This window comes from Balaenoptera borealis, assembly GCF_965194805.1.
Source record: "Balaenoptera borealis genome assembly, chromosome: 14".
Taxonomy (NCBI): domain Eukaryota; kingdom Metazoa; phylum Chordata; class Mammalia; order Artiodactyla; family Balaenopteridae; genus Balaenoptera; species Balaenoptera borealis.
The window spans coordinates 51,799,655-51,821,973 of record NC_138875.1 but is presented as its reverse complement, the minus strand read 5'-3'; the positions used below and the strand labels follow the sequence as shown (position 1 = coordinate 51,821,973).

General features: G+C 46.1%; 1 protein-coding gene across 1 annotated transcript in view; it reads left to right on the top strand.

Moving 5' to 3' along the window:
- Positions 1-22,319, top strand: part of CABLES1 (Cdk5 and Abl enzyme substrate 1) — a 107,406-nt gene that overhangs the window by 47,448 nt on the left and 37,639 nt on the right. Inside the window, exons 3-4 of the mRNA XM_082353569.1 lie at positions 304-396; positions 16,649-16,726. Coding sequence (XP_082209695.1) covers positions 304-396; positions 16,649-16,726 — 171 coding nt within the window. The remainder of the gene's footprint in view (positions 1-303; positions 397-16,648; positions 16,727-22,319) is intronic.

Here is a 22,319-nt window from a genome sequence, read left to right as displayed (position 1 = left end):
AGATGACAGGAACAAATAATGTCTTTGGAATTCGTGTAGGTTATGTTATTGTAACTGAGGACAATAGTTTTCATTAGCTGGCTCTTCAGAGACCCATATAAATTATTATCAGTATTATCGAGGAAGTTGTCTGTCGTTGGGTTTTTTTTTTTAAAGCTTCCTTGCTTCCAGCTATATAGTCCTCATTATCCTCGGGGTGACTCAAACCATTTGAGTCTGGTCTTTCCTTCCTGTCTTTGTGTGGAGATGTCTCAGCTGTCCACGGGCAACTGACTGTGTTTTCGAAATGGCTTTATTTTTCAGATGTCGCACTCTCTCAGGTTCGCCCAGACCAAAGAACTTTAAGAAGATTCATTTTATCAAGAATATGCGGCAACACGATACCAGGAATGGCAGGTATCATACTAACAAAAACTGCCCCCATACTCCCTGCTGTAGGAGGGGGTGGGTCCAGCGGGGAAGGGAAGAGGGGACCCTCTGAATGGCCAGAACTCACAGAGTGAAGCCCGCTGTTAAGATGAACAGGATCTCATGTAACCTTCCCTAACAGACTACTATTTCCACCCCACTCCTGCCAGAATCATCCAAAGAAGTTTATAGAAAATACTGCTCTCTAATGGCAACCAAAGGCTTAGTTTTTTAGACTAACTAAAACTGAATTTTTAATAGTACTGAAATATATTTTTATTAGGAAATTTTGAACAGAAAAACAGTTGAGTTTTTGGGTGTTTTGTTATCGTTGTTTCTTTCTTTTTCCGCTTTTTTGGGTTTTGTTTTCTTTTTTCACCAGGGCTCTGTGCTCTGGTCAGTCAATATCCTGCCAGATCTGCGCCTGAAGTCAGGTTTGGCTCTCTCTCTGATGATTTTCATTAAGAGGGGAGAATCACGACCTTGCCAGCAGATTCTCCCTGGGTGCCGATTCAGATTCCTGGGCCTGCTGACGTACGCCTGGACCATGTGTTTCTCCAGCAAAGAGTTGCTCTTTTGGAAAGGGCTGTTAAATGAAAATTATGGTTAAGTGTATATGACCTTGGTATTAAAACCTTCCTGGTGACAAGCGGATGTGAATCCTTGTTGCCGGCATTGCTTATAATTGAATGGCGAAGCCCGTTCATGGCAGCCTCACAACAACGCTGGGAACAGGGCTCCAAGACCTCTTGGGGTCCCCTGATGCTCTGTGCTCCTGGGGGTGGCTCTTCTCCACCGACCTGTGACCTGGATCATAGTTAGAGACGCATCCCAGAGCAGAGTTCCTGCCCCAAGACCATTTCATTTGATCTCCTCCTGATTTACAGAAGCTCATGTGGGCCCCACTAATAACTCTCTAATCTATACCAAATGAAAATTGCTAAAAAGTTAGACTCATGGCATGATTAAGGCCCAGCATTACTATAATTTGGTGTAAAATACACTGTACAACCTGAATAACTAACAATTACAGTATTTAAAGACTTGTTTTCTTCAAGTTTTTAAACCTCACTTGAATAGAGAACATAATTTTATAGCTATTCAGCGATTTTAGAATGGCCAAATTGAACTCTCCCATCAAATAATTTTTACGTACTCAGTATGTATTCCTATTTTAAGTACAGAGCTTTTAGTTAAAATGAACCCAACTGTCATCTGTGAAATAGAATATCCTGAGTTTCTTTCTCTCACCCTGACTCTCACTGTCACAATTATTGTGTCTTATTCACTTAACCACCGTGTTTTTCTTTTCCTTTGTGGCTCTTACTGAATCCGAACCTTACTTATGCCATTTTTAGTATAATTATTCATCATTTATGTATGTTGGTGTTTTTGTCCATAATCTCTTGAACCATAAAATAAACATAGAAAGCCTCGACTTCCTAAATAAAATCAGTGATAAAGCCAAAAAGTGGGCCAAATTAATGGTATTCCCCACTTCTCAATGCTGTTGAGGACACAAAGTCAGATAATCAATCACCTGGCATGGTTTGTAGTGAGAGGATGTAGTTAGTAAAAGATTTGGACTAATGGGATCACCAGTGTATAGTATATTCCGAAGCCGCCTTCCCCGGCACACCCTTGACCCTGGAACAATGTCAACAGTCCAGAAAGCATGCAGTTGCTGGCAGTTTTGCTGGGGAATTTTCAGAGGGAACCAGGAGGGACTGTTAGCTTATCTGGAGATCTAAGAAATGGGCTTTAGGGCAGGAAAGCAAGCTCTCAGCACAGGCTATATATAATATAGGCAGTGGTGACAGCCGGTTGTACCTGCCTAGGTGAGAACTGCTTTTTCGGTGCCAGAGAAGATGAAAGGCCTAGAGATGCTCTCCTTCCTCCCTCCGGTTGATTTATTAGCAGGGATGGACTGTTCTCAGATAGATGAAAGAAAAACTCAGGAGGGCACCGGGAAGAAACTATGATTTCTGAGGTGACAGAAGGAAATTGTGGTCAGGAGCTGATGAGTGGGAGGAGGGGACCCACCGCAGCCGGGCAGCAGGCGTGAGGCCGTCCTGCTGGAGGTAGTCAGGGACGGGGATGAGCTCAGAGCTGCGGTGGTGGGTAGGAGGGGGCCTGGACATGCTCTCGGGAGGGAGGGACTGGGGCGATGCCTGGGGGTCTCTGATGCTCCCACCTCGGGCGTGCGGGGTACACACACAACACCACAACAAAGGGGGCCTTCCTGCAGCCCACATGGGAGCCACTTGACTCAGGTTTGCCTGCCGTGTTGGGAGGAAAGAGGCTTTACTGAGAAGCCTGGAGATGCTCACTAAAGCACTTCAAAGGTCTGGACTGAGAACAGAGTGGCCTGAGTACTGGTGTGTCCGCCTCTTCCTGTGCCGGGGAAGACAGACTGAAAGGGGGCCTGCTTAGCCCCCCAGGCCCGTGGGAGGCACCCTCCCAGCTGGGCAGGCTTGTCTCTACTCCAGCCCCGATTTCTGCCCGCTCACAGCTCTGCCCAGCTCCGGAGTCTCCTTGTGACCTCCGGGCAGCACAGACCAGCCTCCTGGACAGCAGGCCGAACCCAGGGCCCGCTCACTGTTCTGGACCTGAAGACCTTGGTGTTGAGGCTCCCCCGCCTCCAAGCCTGCTGACCATGGGGCAGAGGCACGGGCGTCAAGGGGCACTTGGGCTCCGGTCTCAGCAAGGACTAGAGCGCAGCGTGGGAAATGAGTAGAGTGTCTGTTATAAGGTTCTAGCCTGACCTGACTGAGAGTTTTAAGCAAAATTTTGAGATAGAAAGGGAAAAAAATATTAAAACTGAAAACCAAATACAATAAAAGACAATACTTGTGTCACTGAAAAAACAAAAAGTCCAAGTTAACCTCATGATCCGTAATATCAAGGTAGCTGCTTAGAAATAAACCTCGGGGCCCCAGCCGGTCCGTGCTCACCCACTTCATTCTGTGACATTAGACCGAGTCCAACGGCACGAGACGCGGAGGTGAGCCTCTTCCATAGAAGGTGTGGCTCCGATGGAGGATGGAGCCCGCTTTAAGTGAGAACCGTCTTCCTCTGTCTGGAATCGGTGCATTCTATGAGGCTGGCGCTGGGGACCTGCCAGAAGGCTTTGCGTCGGATCAAGAGCAGAGAACCACGCTGAGAGTGTGTGGGACTCGGGCTGCAGACCCTCCGGCAGGAGGAGCGAAGAAGGACAGAGCCTGGACACAGACTACGAATTCCGTGGTGGGAGCCTCAGCTCCACTGTTAGAACCAGATGGCATGATGGGTTCCTCCCTGGCTGGCGGGTGTTTCCTCTCCCAGCAGGTGGGGCAGGTGGTGAGGGAGCTGGCACCCTCTAGGTCTACTTCTGCCTTAACACGAAGACAGGCTGGTGATGGGGAGGCCATGTTGGACTTGATAGTTACGGAAAGAAAGCAATGCTTGTCTGGGTTTTAGGAAGACAGATTTCAGAAGGTTCAGACTGAGAAGTAGATTATTGTGGCTGCATCCATATTGCCAAAAGGGATTATAAAATTAAGAGTAACATAAAGTGATGATGGGTAACATTTATTGAGTGCTTCCTGGGTACCAGGCTCTAAGTACTTCATAGGCTTTGTTTCGTTAGCTCATCTCAATGGGTATTTGTTGAGTAAATTAAGGCAGATACCTTCTATTTTATGTTTCTTCCAGTTTTATTGAGCTATAATTGACTTACAGCACTGTATAAGTTTAAGGTGTATAGCATAATGATGTGACTTACACACATCATGAAACGGTTACCCCAATAAGTTTAGGAAGCATCCATCATCTCATATAGATTCAAAGTAAAAGAAAAAGAAAATAAGTGTTTTTTTTCCTTGTGATGACACCTTCCAGGATCCACTCTTAACAACTTTCATACATAACATACAGCAGTGTTAATTATGTTTATCATGTTGTACGTTTCATCCCTAGTATTTATTTATCTCATAACTGGAAGTGTGTACCTTTTGACTGCCTTCATCCAACTCCCCCCTCTCTCCGCCCCCTGGAGAGACCTTTTAAATGAGTTCAGTCTTCAGGACTATATTTCGAGGGATGGAGAGACTTTAGAAATACAAATAATCCTTGAAACAAACTCATGAGGAAGGTATTACTACTGTTGTGTTGGGCAGAATAATGTCCCCCAAAGATGTCACTGTCCTATTCTCAGGACCTGTGGCTATGTCAGGTACATGGCAAGGGGGACTTAAAGTTGCAGATGGAGTTGAGATTGCTGATCAGCTGCCCTTAAAATAGTAGCAGGATTATCCTAGATTGTCTGGGTGGGCCCGGTGTAATCACAAGTGTTCTTAAAAGCAGAAGAGGGAGGCAGGAGAGTCAATGCTGGAGTGATGTGATGTGAGAAGGACTCAACTGCCCATTGCTGGCTTTGAAGGTTGAGGAAGGGGCCATGAGCCAAGGGCTGCGGCAGCCCCAAAGCTGGAAAAGGCAAGAAAACAGATTCTCCTTTCAAGCCTCCAGTGGGAAGCAGCTCCAAACACCTTGATTTTAGCCCCATGAGACCCATTTCAGAGTACTGATGTCCAGAATTGTAAGATAATTTTGTGTTGATTTAAGACCCTAACTTTGTCGCAATTTATCACTGCAGCCATAGGAAACAAACACTCATCTTTTCAGTTTACAAAGGAGGAAACTAGAGCACGTGGCTAGAAAGTGGGGAGTGGAGTCCAGATTCAGACATCAGATTCCGAGTTGGAACCCTCATATGTTGCTGGTGGGAATGTAAAATGGTCCAGCCACTATGGAAAACAATTGGGCAGTTCCTCCAAAAGTTAAACATAAAATTACCATATGACCCAGCAATTCCACTGGCAGGTGTACCTAAAAAATTGAAAAGAGGAATTCAAACAGGTACTTTCATATCAACGTTCATGGTATTATCATTCACAATTAGCCAAAAGGTGGAAACAACCCAAGTGTCCATCAACAGATTGTGGATAAACAAAAGTGGTATATACATACAGGGGAATATTACTCAGCCGTAAAAAAGAATGAACTGCTGATACCTGCTACAGTGTGTATGAATCCTCAGAAACATCATGCTGTTTGAAATAAGCCAGACCCGGGACTTCCCTGGTGATGCAGTAGTTAAGAATCCACCTGCCAATGCAGGGGACACAGGTTCAAGCCCTGGTCCGGGAAGATCCCACATGCCCCGGAGGAACTAAGACCGTGTGCCACAACTACTGAGCCTGCGCTCTAGAGCCCGTGAGCTACAACTACTGAGCCTGAGTACCGCAACTACCAAGCCCACACGCCTAGAGCTGGTGCTCCACAACAAGAGAAGCTACCACAATGAGAAGCCTGCACATCGCAATGAAGAGTAGCCCCCGCTCGCCACAACTAGAGAAAGCCCACACACAGCAATGAAGACCCAATGCAGCCAAAAATAAATAAATAAATAAATTTATAAAAATAAAAATAAAGAAAGGAAATAAGCCAGACCCAAAGGGCCAAACACAATATATGATTCCATTTATACAAAATATCCAGAATAGGTAAATCCATAGAGGCAGAAAGTAGACTAGAGGTTACCAGGGCCTGGGGGAAGGGGGACAGAGTTTCTGTTTGGGGCAGTGGAAAAGTTTTGGAAACAGTGGTGATAATTGCACAACATTGTGCATGTACTTGATGATACAAAATCATACACCTATAAGTGGTTAAATGGTATATTTTATATTACATATATTTTGCCATAATAAAATAAAATAAAACACCAGTGATAGCCATGGGGCTTTTAAAACCATATTCAGAAGAGGGAGGAAAGGGATGGTAAACTTCTTGGGGTTGATGGTACAAGGACAGAGCAGATGTCAGCTGCTGGGCTAGCATTAGCATCTTTAACAAGTAGAACTGTGAAGAAATGTAGACTGAACAAAACAAGGTGCTGGGCACACAGGAGGTCCTCAGCAAGTGTTTGTGGAATAAATGAATGGAGAGGCCTTACATTTTGAATGTTTCAGTCTTCAGGACTAGATCAGGGAATGGAAAGAATTTAGAAATACAAATGATCTTTAAAGTGCCGGGGAGAATAAAAGAAGTTCTGAGTTGAATGCCAGGCACACATTGCCCTTAAAAAGTGAAAAAGAGGGACTTCCCTGGTGGCATGGTGGTTAAGAATCTGCCTGCCGATACAGGGGACACGGGTTCCATCCCTGGTCCAGGAAGATCCCACATGCCGCGGAGCAACTAAGCCGGTGCGCCACAATTAATGAGCCTGCGCTCTAGAGCCTGTGAGCCGCAACTACTGAGCCCGCGTGCCACAACTACTGAAGCCCGTGTGCCTAGAGCCCATGCTCCGCACCAGGAGAAGCCACCGCAATGAGAAGCCCGCACACCACAATGAAGAGTAGCCCCTGCTCGCCACAACTATAGGAAGCCCACGTGCAGCAATGAAGAGCCAACACAGCCAAAAAAAAAAAAAGTCAAAAAGAGACAGGTGGTAGCAGAGGATAAGTTCTAATAATCGTAAACCAGCAATCCTAGAGCTGATTGCTGGCAGAGTTCTGCAATGGATTGTTAAACAGGTGGTTTGTGTGCTTTTAGAAAAGAATGGAGGTGGCCACAGCCAACATGGCTTCATTGAGAAAGAGTCATGTTAACTTCATCTCCTTACTGATGGAATAACTAGGCTAGTAAATTAGAGGACCGCCACATTGACATTTCTTGATTTCAGCAGAACATTAGACTGTTCCATATTATGGCATCTCCCAGGGATGCTGGGTGACTGTGCAGCTGGAGAACCTGCCGGCAGCTGAAGTGTGTTAGCCAAGCTTCGTCAGCCTGAAGGGAGCTTGGGAGGAAGAGCACGTGGTACGCCCTTGAGCATCATCTCCTCTGCAGCATGAAGGCCAGTCAGCCTCGTGGTGGGCCACGTGGAAGACCAAAAGCAGGAGACTGTGTTATAGCGGGGAACCAAGGCTCGGTTCCTTCAACGGCTCCCCGAGGTTAAACTTAGCAGGGATAAATGTAACAGAGGTAGATGATCAATTACAGCACAGGGTACAGACTTTTCAGAATTTCATGTGAAAAATATCTTGGAATTTAGATTTTAAACCGTGTGCTCCATAGAGGCTAACGATGTGAGGTCACTACAGAGTGAGCTAATGTAGCTCGTCCTGATAGAAGGAGATAGCATCCCAGAAATGTATCACTTTTGCACCCAGCCAGGGTCAGTCGCATCTGTCGAGCTTCGATCTGCACGAGTGTCACGTTTTAGGACACTGGATTTGTATTAGGACGGCCCCATTGTTGGACTAGGATTTTCCAAGCCCCCCTCCCCACAGAGGGTGGGAGGCATGGCACATAGCAAATGGGAATAGCCAGATCTTCCGCCTCGTTTCATTGAACCGCCTATGTGTAAATAGCCATTTTTCTGGAAGGAGACAAGTGCATCTGGATAGATGGCGCCTAATAAAGCAGTTCCTTAACTAGGAAGAATGCAGTGATAACCTGTGTTCAGTCTTTCCAGCACCTAGGTGCTGACCTCTGCTCTGCACTGGGACTATTTTAAGGGATGAGATTTATCTGTGCATAAAGCCGTGATCCTGTCTCATGGAGTTACAGGCTAGTCGGGGAGGCAGATGATAGGCAAGTAAGTGTGTCCTATCAGAGATGGGATAGATGTGCTCTGGAGGAAAACTGAGGCCCCCACTGGGGCGGGGGCAGGGCATGTGCTGGGGCAAGACTCCACTGATGGAGAGACCTTTGAGCAGATGTGGGCAGGAGGTGAAGGAGCCAGCCCCGTGTGGTCCCAGCGGGGAAGAGCGTTCAAGGTGGATGGAACAGCCGTTGCAGAGGTGCTGAGGCCGGAACGCAAGGGCTGTGCCTGGGGAACCATAGGAAATCCGTGTGGGTGGAAGAGAGGGAGAGAGGAGGGAGAGATGCACCCTGAGGAGTCCTGGGAGGGTGAATCGTGAAGATGTCTGCTTTCGCTGTGAGTGAGATGGGAGCTATGGAGGGTGGTAGGCAGACGACTGATGTGCTCTGGCTTGGCTTTGATTGGGAGCACTCTGGCCAACCAAAAATCAAGGGCAAGCATCACAGGTCTTCTTTTTTTTTTTTTTTTAAATCTTTATTGAACTTGTTACAATACCGCCTCTGTTCTATGCCTTGGTTTTTTGGCCCCGAGGCATGTGGGATCTCAGCTCCCCGACCAGGGATCGAACCCGCACCCCTTGCAGTGGAAGGCGAAGTCTTCACCACTGGACCGCCAAGGAAGTCCCATAGGTCTTCTTTGGTAACCTTATTCTTATAGAAAATTAGAGGGAGTGTGTGTATTGTGTATTCTCTTCTGAAAGTGAATTAATTTTGATACGAAGTTCAGAAATGACCTGAGGTCTTTCAAAAACTGTTCACACATGTATAAGCAAACGCTTTGTCATGATAGAGAGGAGTCCAGGACCCCCTGCCTTAGCGTCTGGAGGGAGCCATTGAACATCCTGAGGATGGTGGTTGGGGGCTGGGAGCTGCCGCTTGGTTAGTCGAGAAGAGCCAGTCACCATTCACACTCATCTGCATCTTCACAGGGGGCACCGGGGGCCCCCGAGTCTCCTGGGTTAACTGGAAGTAAAGACAGATCTTGGCCCTCGGGGAGGAGACACCGTTGAAAATGACAACCATTATGAGGCTAGCTAGTGCCAACAGAGAGCTGATTGCTGGCCAGGTAGATCTGGGTCATCAGAATGGAAGGTGAGCGTGAAGACTGAAGACTAGCCACCGGCCAAAGACACATTATGTCCAGTGACCCTCATGGTCCTGTTAGGACAGGACCTTTCCTCTGGGCGCTTGTCTTTGAGAGCAGTGGGAGACAAGAGCTCTGGCTTCAAGTGGACGTCACCCTCCCTCAGGCATTACTTCGCATCCTTTTGAAGTCATCTGGTTTTCGAATGTCTGCCTCGAGCACAAGTGATGGCTGCCACTTGCACCGGAAGCGCCCCCCTCCTGGGTCTGTCGTGAGAATCACTGCGTTCTGAACAGGCAGAGAAGTGATCTTTGCAGTGAGTGGACTGGTCTGTCTCATCCCTTGACAGGAGTTTTCAAAGAGACTTAAAAAGATTTGAGATAATGGACAGAGCATCGAGCTCGAGGGCTGTCTCTTTAAAGGGTGAACTCAGTAGGAAAAACAAAAATATAAAAGATTCCCGCAGCTTTTATCTACTTTGTAAAGTAAGATGGTAAAAAAAAAAAAAAAAAAAAAAAAAAGGGCAGTAACTGAAGTCAGGTTGTAGCCTTTCATTTTTATATTGAAAATTTTAGAGGGAACTGGGCGAATGGGTCATAACTAAATTAAAACCTCGTTTGTCATCTCATCAGTTCCGATCTGTCAGCCTAGTTTAGTTTGAAAAATGAGTTGGAGGAAGTGGCACGTTTCAAAAAACAAAACAGCTAGTTACGAACTCTGGACGGGCCTTCTAGAAAGAAGAAATATGTCATCGCCTTTTCTCTCTCCATCCATTCGATAGATGTCAGGCATCTTCTGTGAGGTTCCCTGAAACATCTGCCTCTTCCCAAGCACGCATTTCTACTCCCAGAACTTTTATTTTTTTCTTTTTGGCTGCGCCATGCGGCTTATAGGATCTCAGTTCCCCGACCAGGGATTGAACCCAGGCCACAGCAGTGAAAGCTCAGAATCCTAACCACTAGGCCACCAGGGAACCACCCCCCACCCCCAGAACTTCTGTTCTTTATTAAAAGACTAGAACCCTCCATCCCCCCAGCAGCAGGAGGCTGGCAGGGAAGCATCTTTATCAGTATCATCATCGGTGTTTCTAACCAAATGTCAGCAAAACCTCAGTCCTGAAGGACAGAGAGTGGATAGACTTGAAGGAGCCTTAATAACCCCCAAACCTCACTGAGACTCCTGGGCACAGCGTGTTCTGCCACCGAAGTGGCCCCCAGAGCTGCTCTCAAACATGACTGCCCCATTGATTGTCCTCTGCTTCTTCCCTGGTGCCACAAGGGGAAGGAGGAGCTGGGCTGTAGACACGGGGGCCCAGCTGGGGCTGGCGCTGGGTCAGCACCATATGCAGGGTTTATTACGGTTTTGTTATCTGTACCTCTTTAAGGAGCACGGAGGGTATGCTGGCTTTTTCTGTGACTCTGCATGAGGCTTCTGAGAGAAACTGTTTTCAGTCATAAGCGACTGTGCTTGGTGCTTCTCCTGTGCGATGTACTGTGCTGAAAAGTGCTCGGCCTGGGAATGCTTGTTGCTTCTTTTCCACCAGTTTGATTTACAGGAAATAAAATGAGACACAGAAAAAAAAAGGTTGAGAGGTTGGAGAGAACCTTCCCTTGGCGGTTCAGTTTCGACTCTCTGCTTGACGAGAGGGCCTGGGAGCAGGGGGGAGTCCAGACCTTGGTCCCCACCAGTGGTCCGCAGCAGTCTGAGAAGAAAACCATCATTAGGGCCAGTAGATGGGCGGGGCTGGGGCCACGCTTAGGACACACTCAGGACCAGTGCTGTCCTGGAAGAGCAAGGATGAGAGGGCTCCAGAGGGGACTTCTAACCTCTGTGACACCACGCTCAGCTTGTTTTCCTCCTTCCTACCTCCCTGTTAGGGGCTGGATGGTATCCCCCCAAAATTCTTATGCTGAGCCCCAGCCCTCTGCACCTCAGAATGAGACCTTATTTGGAAATAGAGTCGTGGCAGATGTAATTAACTGGTCAAGATGAGATTGTGCTGCAGCAAAGGAGACCATAAACAAGATGAAAAGACAACCCTCAGAATGGGAGAAAATATTTGCAAATGAAGCAACTGATAAAGGATTAATCTCCAAAATTTACAAGCAGCTCATGAAGCTCAATATCAAAAAAACCAAACAACCCAATCCAAAAATGGGCAGAAGACCTAAAGAGACATTTCTCCAAAGAAGATATACAGATTGCCAACAAACACATGAAAGGCTGCTCAACATCACTAATCATTAGAGAAATGCAGATCAAAACGACAATGAGGTATCACCTCACACCAGTCAGAATGGCCATCATCAAAAAATCTACAAACAATAAATGCTGGAGAGGGTGTGGAGAAAAGGGAACCCTCTTCCACTGTTGGTGGGAATGTAAAATGATACAGCCACTATGGAGAACAGTATGGAGGTTCCTTAAAAAACTAAAAATAGAACTACCATATGACCCAGCAATCCCACTACTGGGCATATACCCTGAGAAAACTATAATTCAAAAAAAGTCAAAAAAAAAAAAGTCAAGTACCACAATGTTCATTGCAGCTCTATTTACAATAGCCAGGACATGGAAGCAACCTAAGTGTCCATCGACAGATGAATGGATAAAGAAGATGTGGCACATATATACAATGGAATATTACTCAGCCATAAAAAGAAACGAAATTGAGTTTTTTGTAGTGAGGTGGATGGACCTAGAGTCCTGTCATACAGAGTGAAGTAAGTCAGAAAGAGAAAAACAAATACCATATGCTAACACATATATATGGAATCTAAAAAAAAAAAAAAAAAGGTTCTGAAGAACCTAGGGGCGGGACAGGAATAAAGGCGCAGACATAGAGAATAGACTTGAGGACATCGGGGAGGGGGAAGGGTAAGCTGGGACAAAGTGAGAGAGTGGCATGAACATATATACACTACCAAATGTAAAATAGATAGCTAGTGGGAAGCAGCCGCATAGCACAGGGAGATCAGCTCGGTGCTTTGTGATCACCTAGAGGGGTGGGATAGGGAGGGTGGGAGGGAGACGCAAGAGGGAGGAGTTATGGGGATATATGTATATGTATAGCTGATTCATTTTGTTATAAAGTAGAAACTAACACACCATTTTAAAGCAATTATACTCCAATAAAGACGTTAAAAAAAAAAAAAAAGATGAGATTGTGCTGGAGCAAGGTGGCCCCTGATCTAATCACTGGTGTCCCTATAAAAGGGGGAAACTTGGAGACAGACATGCACCTGGGGAGACGCCATGCGGCCTTGTGAGGGCTGGGGTTATGCTGCTCCAAGCCAAGGAGCTCCCAGAAGCTGGGAGAGCTGCCGGGAACAGGTCCTGCCCTCAGAGAGAGAACCTGGCCCTCCACACCTTGGCCTCTGGAACCCTGAGATGATTGATTTCTGTTGTGGGAGCCGTTGCCACGGGGCAAGGTGCATGGCACCTTGTTACGGCAGCCCTGGCAAACTCCACGCTCCCTCAGTCTCTCTCTCACTGCAGTTGTGCGCTCTGCTGCCTGTCCTCTCTCTGTCCCCCTCTCCTCACTGCACTCCCCACCCTTGGGGGCACTCACCCAGCCGAGGCTCCGTCACCATCGCCATCCTAACCGCCCCAGGCCCCCTGAGCCCCAGGTCCAGCTCTGCTGAATTATTTACAGTAATCGCTTGGTCAAGGGAAGAGGTTAGTAAACGCTGGGAAAAATACCCACAGAAATGACATACGTAGTTCAAACACCACTTTCATTTCAGGCATGTTGGCGATCACCCATTCCACAGGTTTGTGATGGCAGGTCTTTCTTTGCCTTGGGGCTCACGGAGCAGACTCTGTGGCACTGACCTCACACTATCATCGTTCCCACCTGTTGCTTCCACGTCCAGATTGAACTTCTTTAAAGTGACCCAAGAAACTAAGTGTAGAATCCTTTTGGATTTTTACAATTCTTTCTTATCTTTTATAGATGTCTTGCCCATACCTATTTCAACTGCAGGGGTTTTTTTGGTTGTTTTTTTTTTTTTTTTTTTTAGTGATTTGCCTTGTTTGAAAAAATTTTAAAGCACTCAGTGTTATTTTTTATAGAAACAGCGTTTCTCCTTTTTTTGATTTTCACATGGCATTAGTTTGTGCAATCTTTAATGAACAAAGTATAACTAACAAATACAACTGGCAGAAACAGGTGGAGGGCATCCAGACCTGATCTTAGCAAGTATACGACTCAGTGTGGGTGTTCTAGAGAGCAGCCTACCAGCCTGAGCTTTGGGTGTGCCGTGAGTGTTGGTCAAAGTGATTTATGGAGGGGAGTGGAGACCCTGATGGGTTAGGCAAGGGAAGTCAGTGAAGAGTTTTACAGCACTCTCTGTTCCTCCAATAGGCCTTCCACTCCTCCTCCCAGCCTTGACTCATACCAATCCCTCTGCCAACGTATCTTCTCCTTGTAGCCTGTTGCCCCTTCTCAAGGTCTCAGTTTAGCCATCACTTCCTCCAGGAAGCCCACCTAGCCTCCCTCAAGCTAGATTAACTGTCCCTCCGATGTGCGATAGCACCCTCTAGTCCCCAGTCAGAGAAGTGACACCCCTGTGTAACTACCTCCCACCCAACAACCATAAGCTTTGTGAGGATGAGCCCTTGTCTGTGTCATGCATCAGCGGGTCCCCAGCACCTAGCACCATGTCTGGTATGAGTGGGTGCTCCAGAAATATTTGTGGAAGGGAGGGAGGAGGAGAGGAAGATCCTATAACTTGTTTCTCAGAAATCTTCCACCCCTCCCTGGATTGTAGGACAAGGTACACCTTAGCAGGCAGTGGAGGCCTGCACTGTCGTCATAGTAACATTTGCAGTAATGGACGTGGTCGTGGAAGTGGTCTCGGTGTTGGCAGTCATGCTGAGAAGACTAACTCCAATGCCTGCCTCTGTCATCACGTGGCCTTCTTCTCTCTGTATTCTTCTGGAAATCTCCAAATCTCTCTCCTTATGAAATCCAGTCATTGGATCTAAGGCCCACCCTAATATATTATGGCCTCTTCCTAAGTGATCACATCCACAACGACCCTATTTCCAAATAAGGCCACATCCACACGTTCTAGAGATTAGGACTTCAATACGTCTTTTGGGGGAACACGATTGAAACCACAATACCAGCATCTTAAAGTATGCTCTCCCTTGCTTCTTGGGCATGGAGGGAATGAAATACAGAATTTGAGAATGCGTTTCCACATGTGTGTCCAGTACCCAACACGCACCCCTGGGTAGTGGACGCTCCTCAGCTGTGTTCACGTATCAGTGTACTCACCCACCCACCATTGTTGCAACTGTGATTTTCTTTGCTCTGACTTTCGAAGTTCTTTGCATGTTTTTAATGTCCTTAAGTGAATATCATTGCTATAATAGAATATTCTACCTGGAAGAGATCAAAAGTTCCCACAGCCAACAGAGACTCCCCAGGGTTCTGGGAATAGAACAAGAAGCCAGTTTTTGGCATAAGAGAGAACACTTAAGGATCCTGGATGGCGTTAGACATTGCCTGGTCAGACACTGTCCGCACAGGGCCAAAGGGCTGAAAGCAGTGCCTCTGTGTACGTGTTACACCTTTGTGACAGGCCACACATGTCGGCCTTCAGCGTCCTTTCTCGACCTTTCACCTTTAGCAGGCCTGTGTATTTTAGCACAGAGGTCTGAAGAGGTTCTGAATCCACAGACTCTGGTGGGAAAATTTACCTCGACCCAAGAAGGCAGTTCCCAGTAAAAATCATGAATATTTATTGAGCGTGTATTATTGGCACTGTTCCGAGGGCTCTCCCATATAGGGACTCATTTCCTCTTTACAACATTCCAATAAGATATCTACTCATTTTATCCCGTTGTTTTAGATGAGGAAACTAAAGAATTGGTGGGCTGCTTGAGGTTATACAAAGGTGACAGAGCTGGTATTTGAAGCTGGGAATGTAGCTTTGGTCCTGCCTTCCCAGGGATGGGTACTCAGGTGCTGCTCTGAAGCCTGACCTTGCCCAGACGGTGTTTCTGGAGGGGCTGCCGTGTACGAAACCCTCAACTCGTCCTCTAGAAGAGGGCAGCAAATGTTTAGCAGCACTTCATGATCAGGGTGCTCCTGGAAGTGGAAATAAGGAGTAGAGGCAGCACCCTAAAGAGAATGAGTAACTCCGTGAAAGGGGAGGAAATGCTTCCTGGGGAGGTGACTCGTGAGCTGGGTTTTGAAGATTAAATAGGAGTTCACCCAGCATACCTAGTAAGACACAACAGTCAGAAGAAAGAGCATGCAAAGGACAGAGATATGAAACAACAGGGTTTTTTTAAAGTATGGGTGGGGACTTCCCTGGCTGTCCAGTGGTTAAGACTCCATGCTTCCACTGCAGGGGGCACGGGTTCGATCCCTGGTGAGAGAACTAGGATCCTGCATGCATGCCACACAGCCAAAAAAAAAGGTCCCCACCAGGGACCTTATGAAAAAAATTTTTTAAAGGTGGGGTACTGCAAGTACTTTAGCGTGGATGAGTGATAAAATGCAAGGGCAAATATCATGTGTGTTGAGACCAGAGAGACAGAAAGAGCCAGAAGACAAAGGGCCTGGTTTGCCTGCCAGGGAAGCTGACTTAATCCTGAGCATGTAGGCAATTTAATATCATAGTTTTAACACAAGGTCAGAATACCCAAACCTTGATGCTGTTAGTACTACTGCTTTTTTCCCCTGGTTTTATTCTTATAATTATTGAGGGAAAAGATGTCAAAAGTCAGTAAACTCCATATCGGATGTGTGTTACTGTTGTGCTAAAGGATGTTGGTTTTTAATCTCCTCCACTGTTTCTCCAATTTTTCATCAGCAGTTCTCTTTGGCAAGTTATTCTCAGATGCCAAGATAAGTACTTCTGAGAGTTTTTTTTTAATGTTTTCTTAAGTGCCTTTGATTGCATAAGAGCGTCATGTAGAACTGTTTCCAGTAGTATCTTTATAGCAGGAATGGAGGCTAAGACTGATTATGTAATTGTTCCCTCAATTTATTCTCAGAACCTAACACGCTGCCAGCATATGAAAAACCCTAATGATCACAGTGGCATCTGAGTGTCTTTCCTGCTCATGGTTTCTGGCACTATTGCTCTTGCATTGTTTACTGAAAAGTAGAAATTGATGGTTTAAATGTGGCATGACTGTTCCCCCAGCACTGGGCGCCCCGGACCCATAGCTGCGTCTGCTCCATCTTGTATAATACATGCGGCCCACAGCCAGCCTCCCTCACCAGAGAATGGATTCACGTGAGCTCCTTGGAGACCCTCGCCAGAGTCTCACCATGTTAAAATTCGGATGAGGAGAGGCAGTGTAATTGTGCTGCGCTGAGGTTGCATTTTGCAAGGGGAGCAGAACACCATCTGTCAGAGGAGGTGGCGGGAGTGTGCAAATACTGCTGTGAATTCCATGAATGCTTAATTGCTATAGATTTTTAAAATTTATTTAAGAGGCTTTGCATTTAGTGTGTTTGTTATTTGTTCTTTTTTTTTTTTTTTTTAGAATAGTCCTTATCAGTGGCAGAAGATCCTTCTGTAGTATATTTTCGGTGCTGCCGTATCGTGACAGTGCCCAAGTTGGGTATGTATATGCATGCTTGTTTTGTAGTTCTCTGGGTGAAAACTTCTGACACCATGTGTATAATGTGACCACCCTTTCCATTTCAAAGAACTTGCCTTGCTTTGACACTGCAAATTTAGTATTTGTAAACTTGAAAGAAACAAAAAGTTCCACTTTCTTTTCAGCCAGGAAGCTTCCCTGTTATTGGTGTGTGTGTGTGTGTGCGTGCGTGTGTGTGTGTATGCACGCATGTGTGTCCTTACCATATTGCCTGCTGTTTCTAAACGTGCATTTTGTCACCTCTTACAATTCTGTAAAGCAAGAGCAATCTGGGGCCCACCCATCCCTCTGGGCCTCATCAACTTTTGGAGAAAGGCAGCTCAGGAGAGGAATCAGACAAACCACGTGGCCATCCTGCCTCCTTGCGTTGTGGGCTGAGGGCTGGGGGCTGACCAGCAAGCTGCACAAAGCAAAGTGGTATCAGGAACAGACCTGTGTGATTCGCCACAGGCCAGAGGACTGCACACTTCTCTAGGTCAACAAGCCCCTCCTTTGTTCTAAAAAGAAGTAAGTGAGGCTCTGACCTGGCAAAGCCCCCCCTCCTCATTCCACATCCCCGAAGTCTGTGCTGTTTCTCCGTCTGAGTCTGACTCCTTCGCCCCCTCACCTGGTCACTGCATCCGCTATTTGTGGTCAGGGAGCTGCTGGTATTTAGGGCAGGATGGTTCCCTGCGTAGGAGGCCGGAAGCATCGTGAGATGTCAGCTCTGGTTTCTGCAGACTAAATGCTGGTATTGCCCTCTGGTCATTGCAACAATGACACCCGAACACTGCCATTTATTCCTCTCCCGCCACCTTCCATGGGCTCTGCCTGGTCATCCCCGTTCACCATGACTTTCCCTTTCCCCCTGCAGACCTGTCAGACTTTCAGCCTGTTAAACTCACCATGGTCCTTATTTTTACTCTACACTGTAAGCTCCATGGGACAGAACATCGGGCATCTTTATTCATGGAATGCTGACTCAGCCATTTATTAGACGTGTGCCTTAAAGAGCAATAATAATCTTACTGTTCATTGAGCGCTTACTTTGTGCCAGTCCTCTTCATTATCTGCATTCTCACGACAACCTTGCATACTAGGTGCTCTAAAAAATGTAACAGCAAATCCTGAGCTCTGAGGTTTGTAGGACCATCTGGGTGTGGCCAGCGGGCTGCCCTTAAGAGACTTCTACTCTACTGAGTAGAGGGGAAAAAAGAAAGGTTTTCTTTATCTTTTCAACCTGCTGTGGTCCTGGATCTGGCCACCCCTAAGAGCAGGCTTATTTCTTGGGTCAGTAGCTTGTACCAGCTCACAGACCTATGTGTGACCCAGAAGGCCAGTTCATTGATCTAATTACAAGTAATGGCCCCAGGGCTCAGAATGTTTGAGTGTGACTAGCCTGTAAGTGCACTTCCAGGAGATCTGAATCATCAGGCTGTCTGCAAGTACATCTTCTCACAGCAAGGACCTGCCTGGACACTGTGGTGCCAGCCTTATTTTTCTGGGCTTTCCTTGCTCACCTTTCTGATGAACGTATTCTGTCCTTAGCTATGTTCCATTTATTCATTTATTGAGGGCTTACTGTGTGACTAGGTCCTGGAGGTAAAGGTAGGGAAAGATGGATCTGGTTCCTGCCCTCCTGGAACTTACAACCAAGAGGGAAGACACATAAAAAATTCACATATGATTAATAACCACCTTTAATAATGGCTAAGAGTATTCAGTCAGGTGACTGCCAAGTCTTCCTGTCCAAGGACTCATTCTGTTTCTTTAACACAATCTGGCTTCTCCATATTTTCATCTTTGAAGTGTTCGTGTTAGTTTCATTCTTGAAAGATGATCTTATTTCCAAGTCCTGGGGTCCCCTCACTATGGTATCCAAGTGCTTATCTCCATTTTATAGATAAAACCACTGATCCTCAAAACTTAACGTCTCAAACATCAACTTTGGGCCAGAATGGGAATTTTTAAAAAATAAATTTCAGGTGTGCAGCATTACAGTTCAGTATCTGAGTGATCACCCCCGTGAGTCTAGTCACCATCCGTACATTTCACCCCCTTTACCCATTTCGATCACCCCCCAACCACCTCCGCCTCTGGTAACCACTAGTCTGATCTCTGTAGCTATGAGTTTGTTTTTGTTTTGTTTCGTTTTGATTCCACATATGAATGAAGTCATATGATATTTGTCTTTCTCCATCTGACTTATTTCACTTGGCATAATAACTTCAAGGTTCATTCACGTTGTCACAAATCACAGGGTTTTTTATGACTGAATAGTATTCGTGTGTGCGCGCACGCGCATATATGTGCCACATCTTTATCCATTCGTCCATCATTGGACATTTAGGTTGCTTCCATATCTTGGCTATTATAAGTAATGCTGCAGTGAACATAGGAGTGCATATATCTTTCTGAATTAACATTTTCATGTTCTTCAGATAATACCCAGAAGTGTAATTGCTGGGTCATATGGTAGTTCTATTCTTAATTTTTTTTAGGAACCTCCATACAGTTTTCCATGGTGGCTGCATCAGTTTACATTTCCACCCAACAGTGGAAAAGGCAAGGGTTCTCTCTTCTCCAATCCTCTCCAACATTTGTTATTCCTTGTATTTTTGATAATAGCTGTTCTAACAGGTATGAGGTGATATCTCATTTTGCTTTTGATTTGCATTTCCCTAGTAGTTAGTGATGTTGAGCATCTTTTCATGTGCCTGTTGGCCATCTGTGTGTCTTTGGGAAAATGTCTATTCATATCCTCTGCCCATTTTAATCAGGTTTTTTTTTTTGTGGTTGGATTGTATGAGTTCTTTATATATTTTGTCAGAACGGGAATTTGAACCTGAGTCTGTCCAGCCTAGGGCTTCCTGTGACTCTCTCTGGCCAACAGGTGAGACAAACTCTGTATTCACAGAAACCCGTCTGTGCAGTGGGGCTTTTATGATAACCACCTCCCAGAAGTTAACTGAGGCTCGCTGGGTGCCTGGGATCCAGCACAGCGCCTGGCACAGAGAGGCAGGTGGGGTCCCCGGATTTCTTACAGCAAAAGAAATGCGGGGCTTCATGTGGAGAACTTAGAGACTTACAGTTTTTCACTTGGGCAAATCACTTACCTTCTGTGAGCCTGTGCTTGGTCCTCTCTAGAATGAGGATGGAAGGTTACTACCTGTGCCGTTAATTTGAAGATCACTGCATTTTATGCAAAGCCCATAGGGATGCGTTGTAACTTAAATTACCTGGGAAGAGTTCACCCAGAGTATCTCTGTTTGACATCCTTGTGGAAATAAGTGGCCCTCCACATTTTGAACAGCTCAGGGAAGTGCTAGCTGGCAGCCGAGATGCGGGGAAACGGGGCCTGTCAGAGCCCAGGTCTCCTCCCCACTGCTGGGAAGCCCTCGTGGGTTTCAGGAGGATATATCATAGCATGTGTCAGCTATTCTGCCTGATGGCTCCAGATAGGGAAGCAAAACCAGTGTGTGGGATCACAGGACATAACCTTTTACATCCTAGACATGAATAAACTCAAACACACTAGTTCTTCAAATTTTGTAGATGAGGAAACCATGGTGCAGAAGGGTTAATTTTCTGTTATAAAACACATAATCGGGTCCTGCATAATACCTAACAGAGGAAAGAGCATGCCTATTTCTGCAACATGTCCTCCTTAAGTTCTCACATAAGAAACTCTGAACAGAATTCAAAATATTGTAAATTAGAGGCAGGGTTAAGAAGCATTCTGCTTATGTATCAAATAGATAAACAACAAAGACCTACTGTATAGCACAGGGAACTATGTTCAAAGTCTTGTAATAACCTATAATGGAAAAGAATCGGGAAAAGATATATATATATATAAAACCGAATCACTTTGCTGTATACCTGAAGCTAACACAGCATTGTAAATGAACTATACTTCAATTTTTTAAATGTAAAAAAAAAAAGCATTCTGCTTTTTAAATTTTTTTGATGAGCAGACATCCTATTTATGAATGTCTGCCGCATCATAATTATGACTTTTTCAAACTAATTATTGGGAAACAGCTGTGTTCAAATAATAAAAAATATTTATCCTAGTAAATTATACACATATATATTTTAAAGTACGATAGTCTGTGTGCATAGTAACTAATGCCTTTTCCACTGTGGAAAATTCCTTTGCTTTTATGCTAAAGTTCTCTCTGTGGCCAGGACATGAGTCTTAGAAGTTCAGGGCTGGAAAGGGCTCTAGAGATGACATGGTATGGCCTCCGTGCATCATAGCTCAGGCCCCTGGGGCCGCGGGGGGATGAGACTCACTCACACCGCCAGCAAACGCAGCAGCGCCAGAGCCCAGGACTCCGGCCACCCCGGCCTGCTGACATTGTGGTTTCCAGCTCCCGTGTTTCCGTTGTCCTTACACACGCATGTGGACTAGGCCGCATGTGCCGGATTATTCCAGACAAGCACAAACCCCCCGCTGAAGGGGACAGTGTACAGTTCCAACTTCACTGTAAGAAAGTTTTAAAAACAGGAAACTCAAGAGTTCATCCACTGTGTACTTGAACCTCCCTTACATGGAAAGCATCTATCAGGATGGCCTTATCTCTTTCCGGTTTTGTTTTCTGGCTTCTTGTGCTGTGCTGGAGCTTCCCAAGTCCTGCCCTCATATCTTGGTTCACCCTCCCCCCCGACCCCGACCCCAAAGCTTTGTTCTTGGCTTTAAACTGAACTGAATACTTATTTTGGCTCCCAACATCAGGTGACCAAAGCGGACAGGACAGTGTTAGGAGAGGTTTTATCATCCATCCATTCATTCTTGCATTCATGCATTTGGTCATTTCTTCTGCCCCTAGTGAGTGTGAGGCCCTGCTGGAGGCTGGGAGGGTGCAGGGGTGAGTAAGACCTGTTCTCCAGGAGCTTATTATTGAACAAGGAAGCCAGACATGTGAACAGCCAGACCAAGACAACTGGGGAGCCCCAAAGAGGCGGTAGAGAGCGCTTTGCCCCCAAATCTTGATCAACATCCACATTTACAGTAAATCTACAATCTTCAGTAAAAGCCAGATGTTTGCTCCGTAAAGTCTCTTCAGCCCCGCCTACCCCTCCAAGTACATTGCCATCCCTGCCTGCCTTCCATGTAGACGTTCAGGTGCTAACACTGCACAGCAGACTTCATTCATTCACCACACGAAGTCTGTTGAACCTACTGTGTTCTAGGCGGTATCCAGGGATACAGTGGTGAACAAGAAAATGCCTCTTTTCCCATAGAGCTCACCGTCTAATGGTAGGAGACAGAAACAAGCGGGTAAACAAACCAGCCGTCAAGCCAAAGAGCAAACAGTTGAGTCCTACGCAATGTGCAGCTGGAGCACAGAGGGAAGAGTTGAGTGAATTCGGACAGAGGGATCGAAGAGTGCTCCCCACAGAAGGGGGCGCTTCAGCTAGATTGCAAGTATGAGGTGTCACAGAGGTGGAGAAGGATATTCCAGCCTCAGCATTGACTTCCAAGGATGTTCGAGGACACTCTGGCTCATGAACTTCCGGGCAGGGTCTCCATAATGCCTGACCTGTTGAGAGAATTCCATAAAGCGCC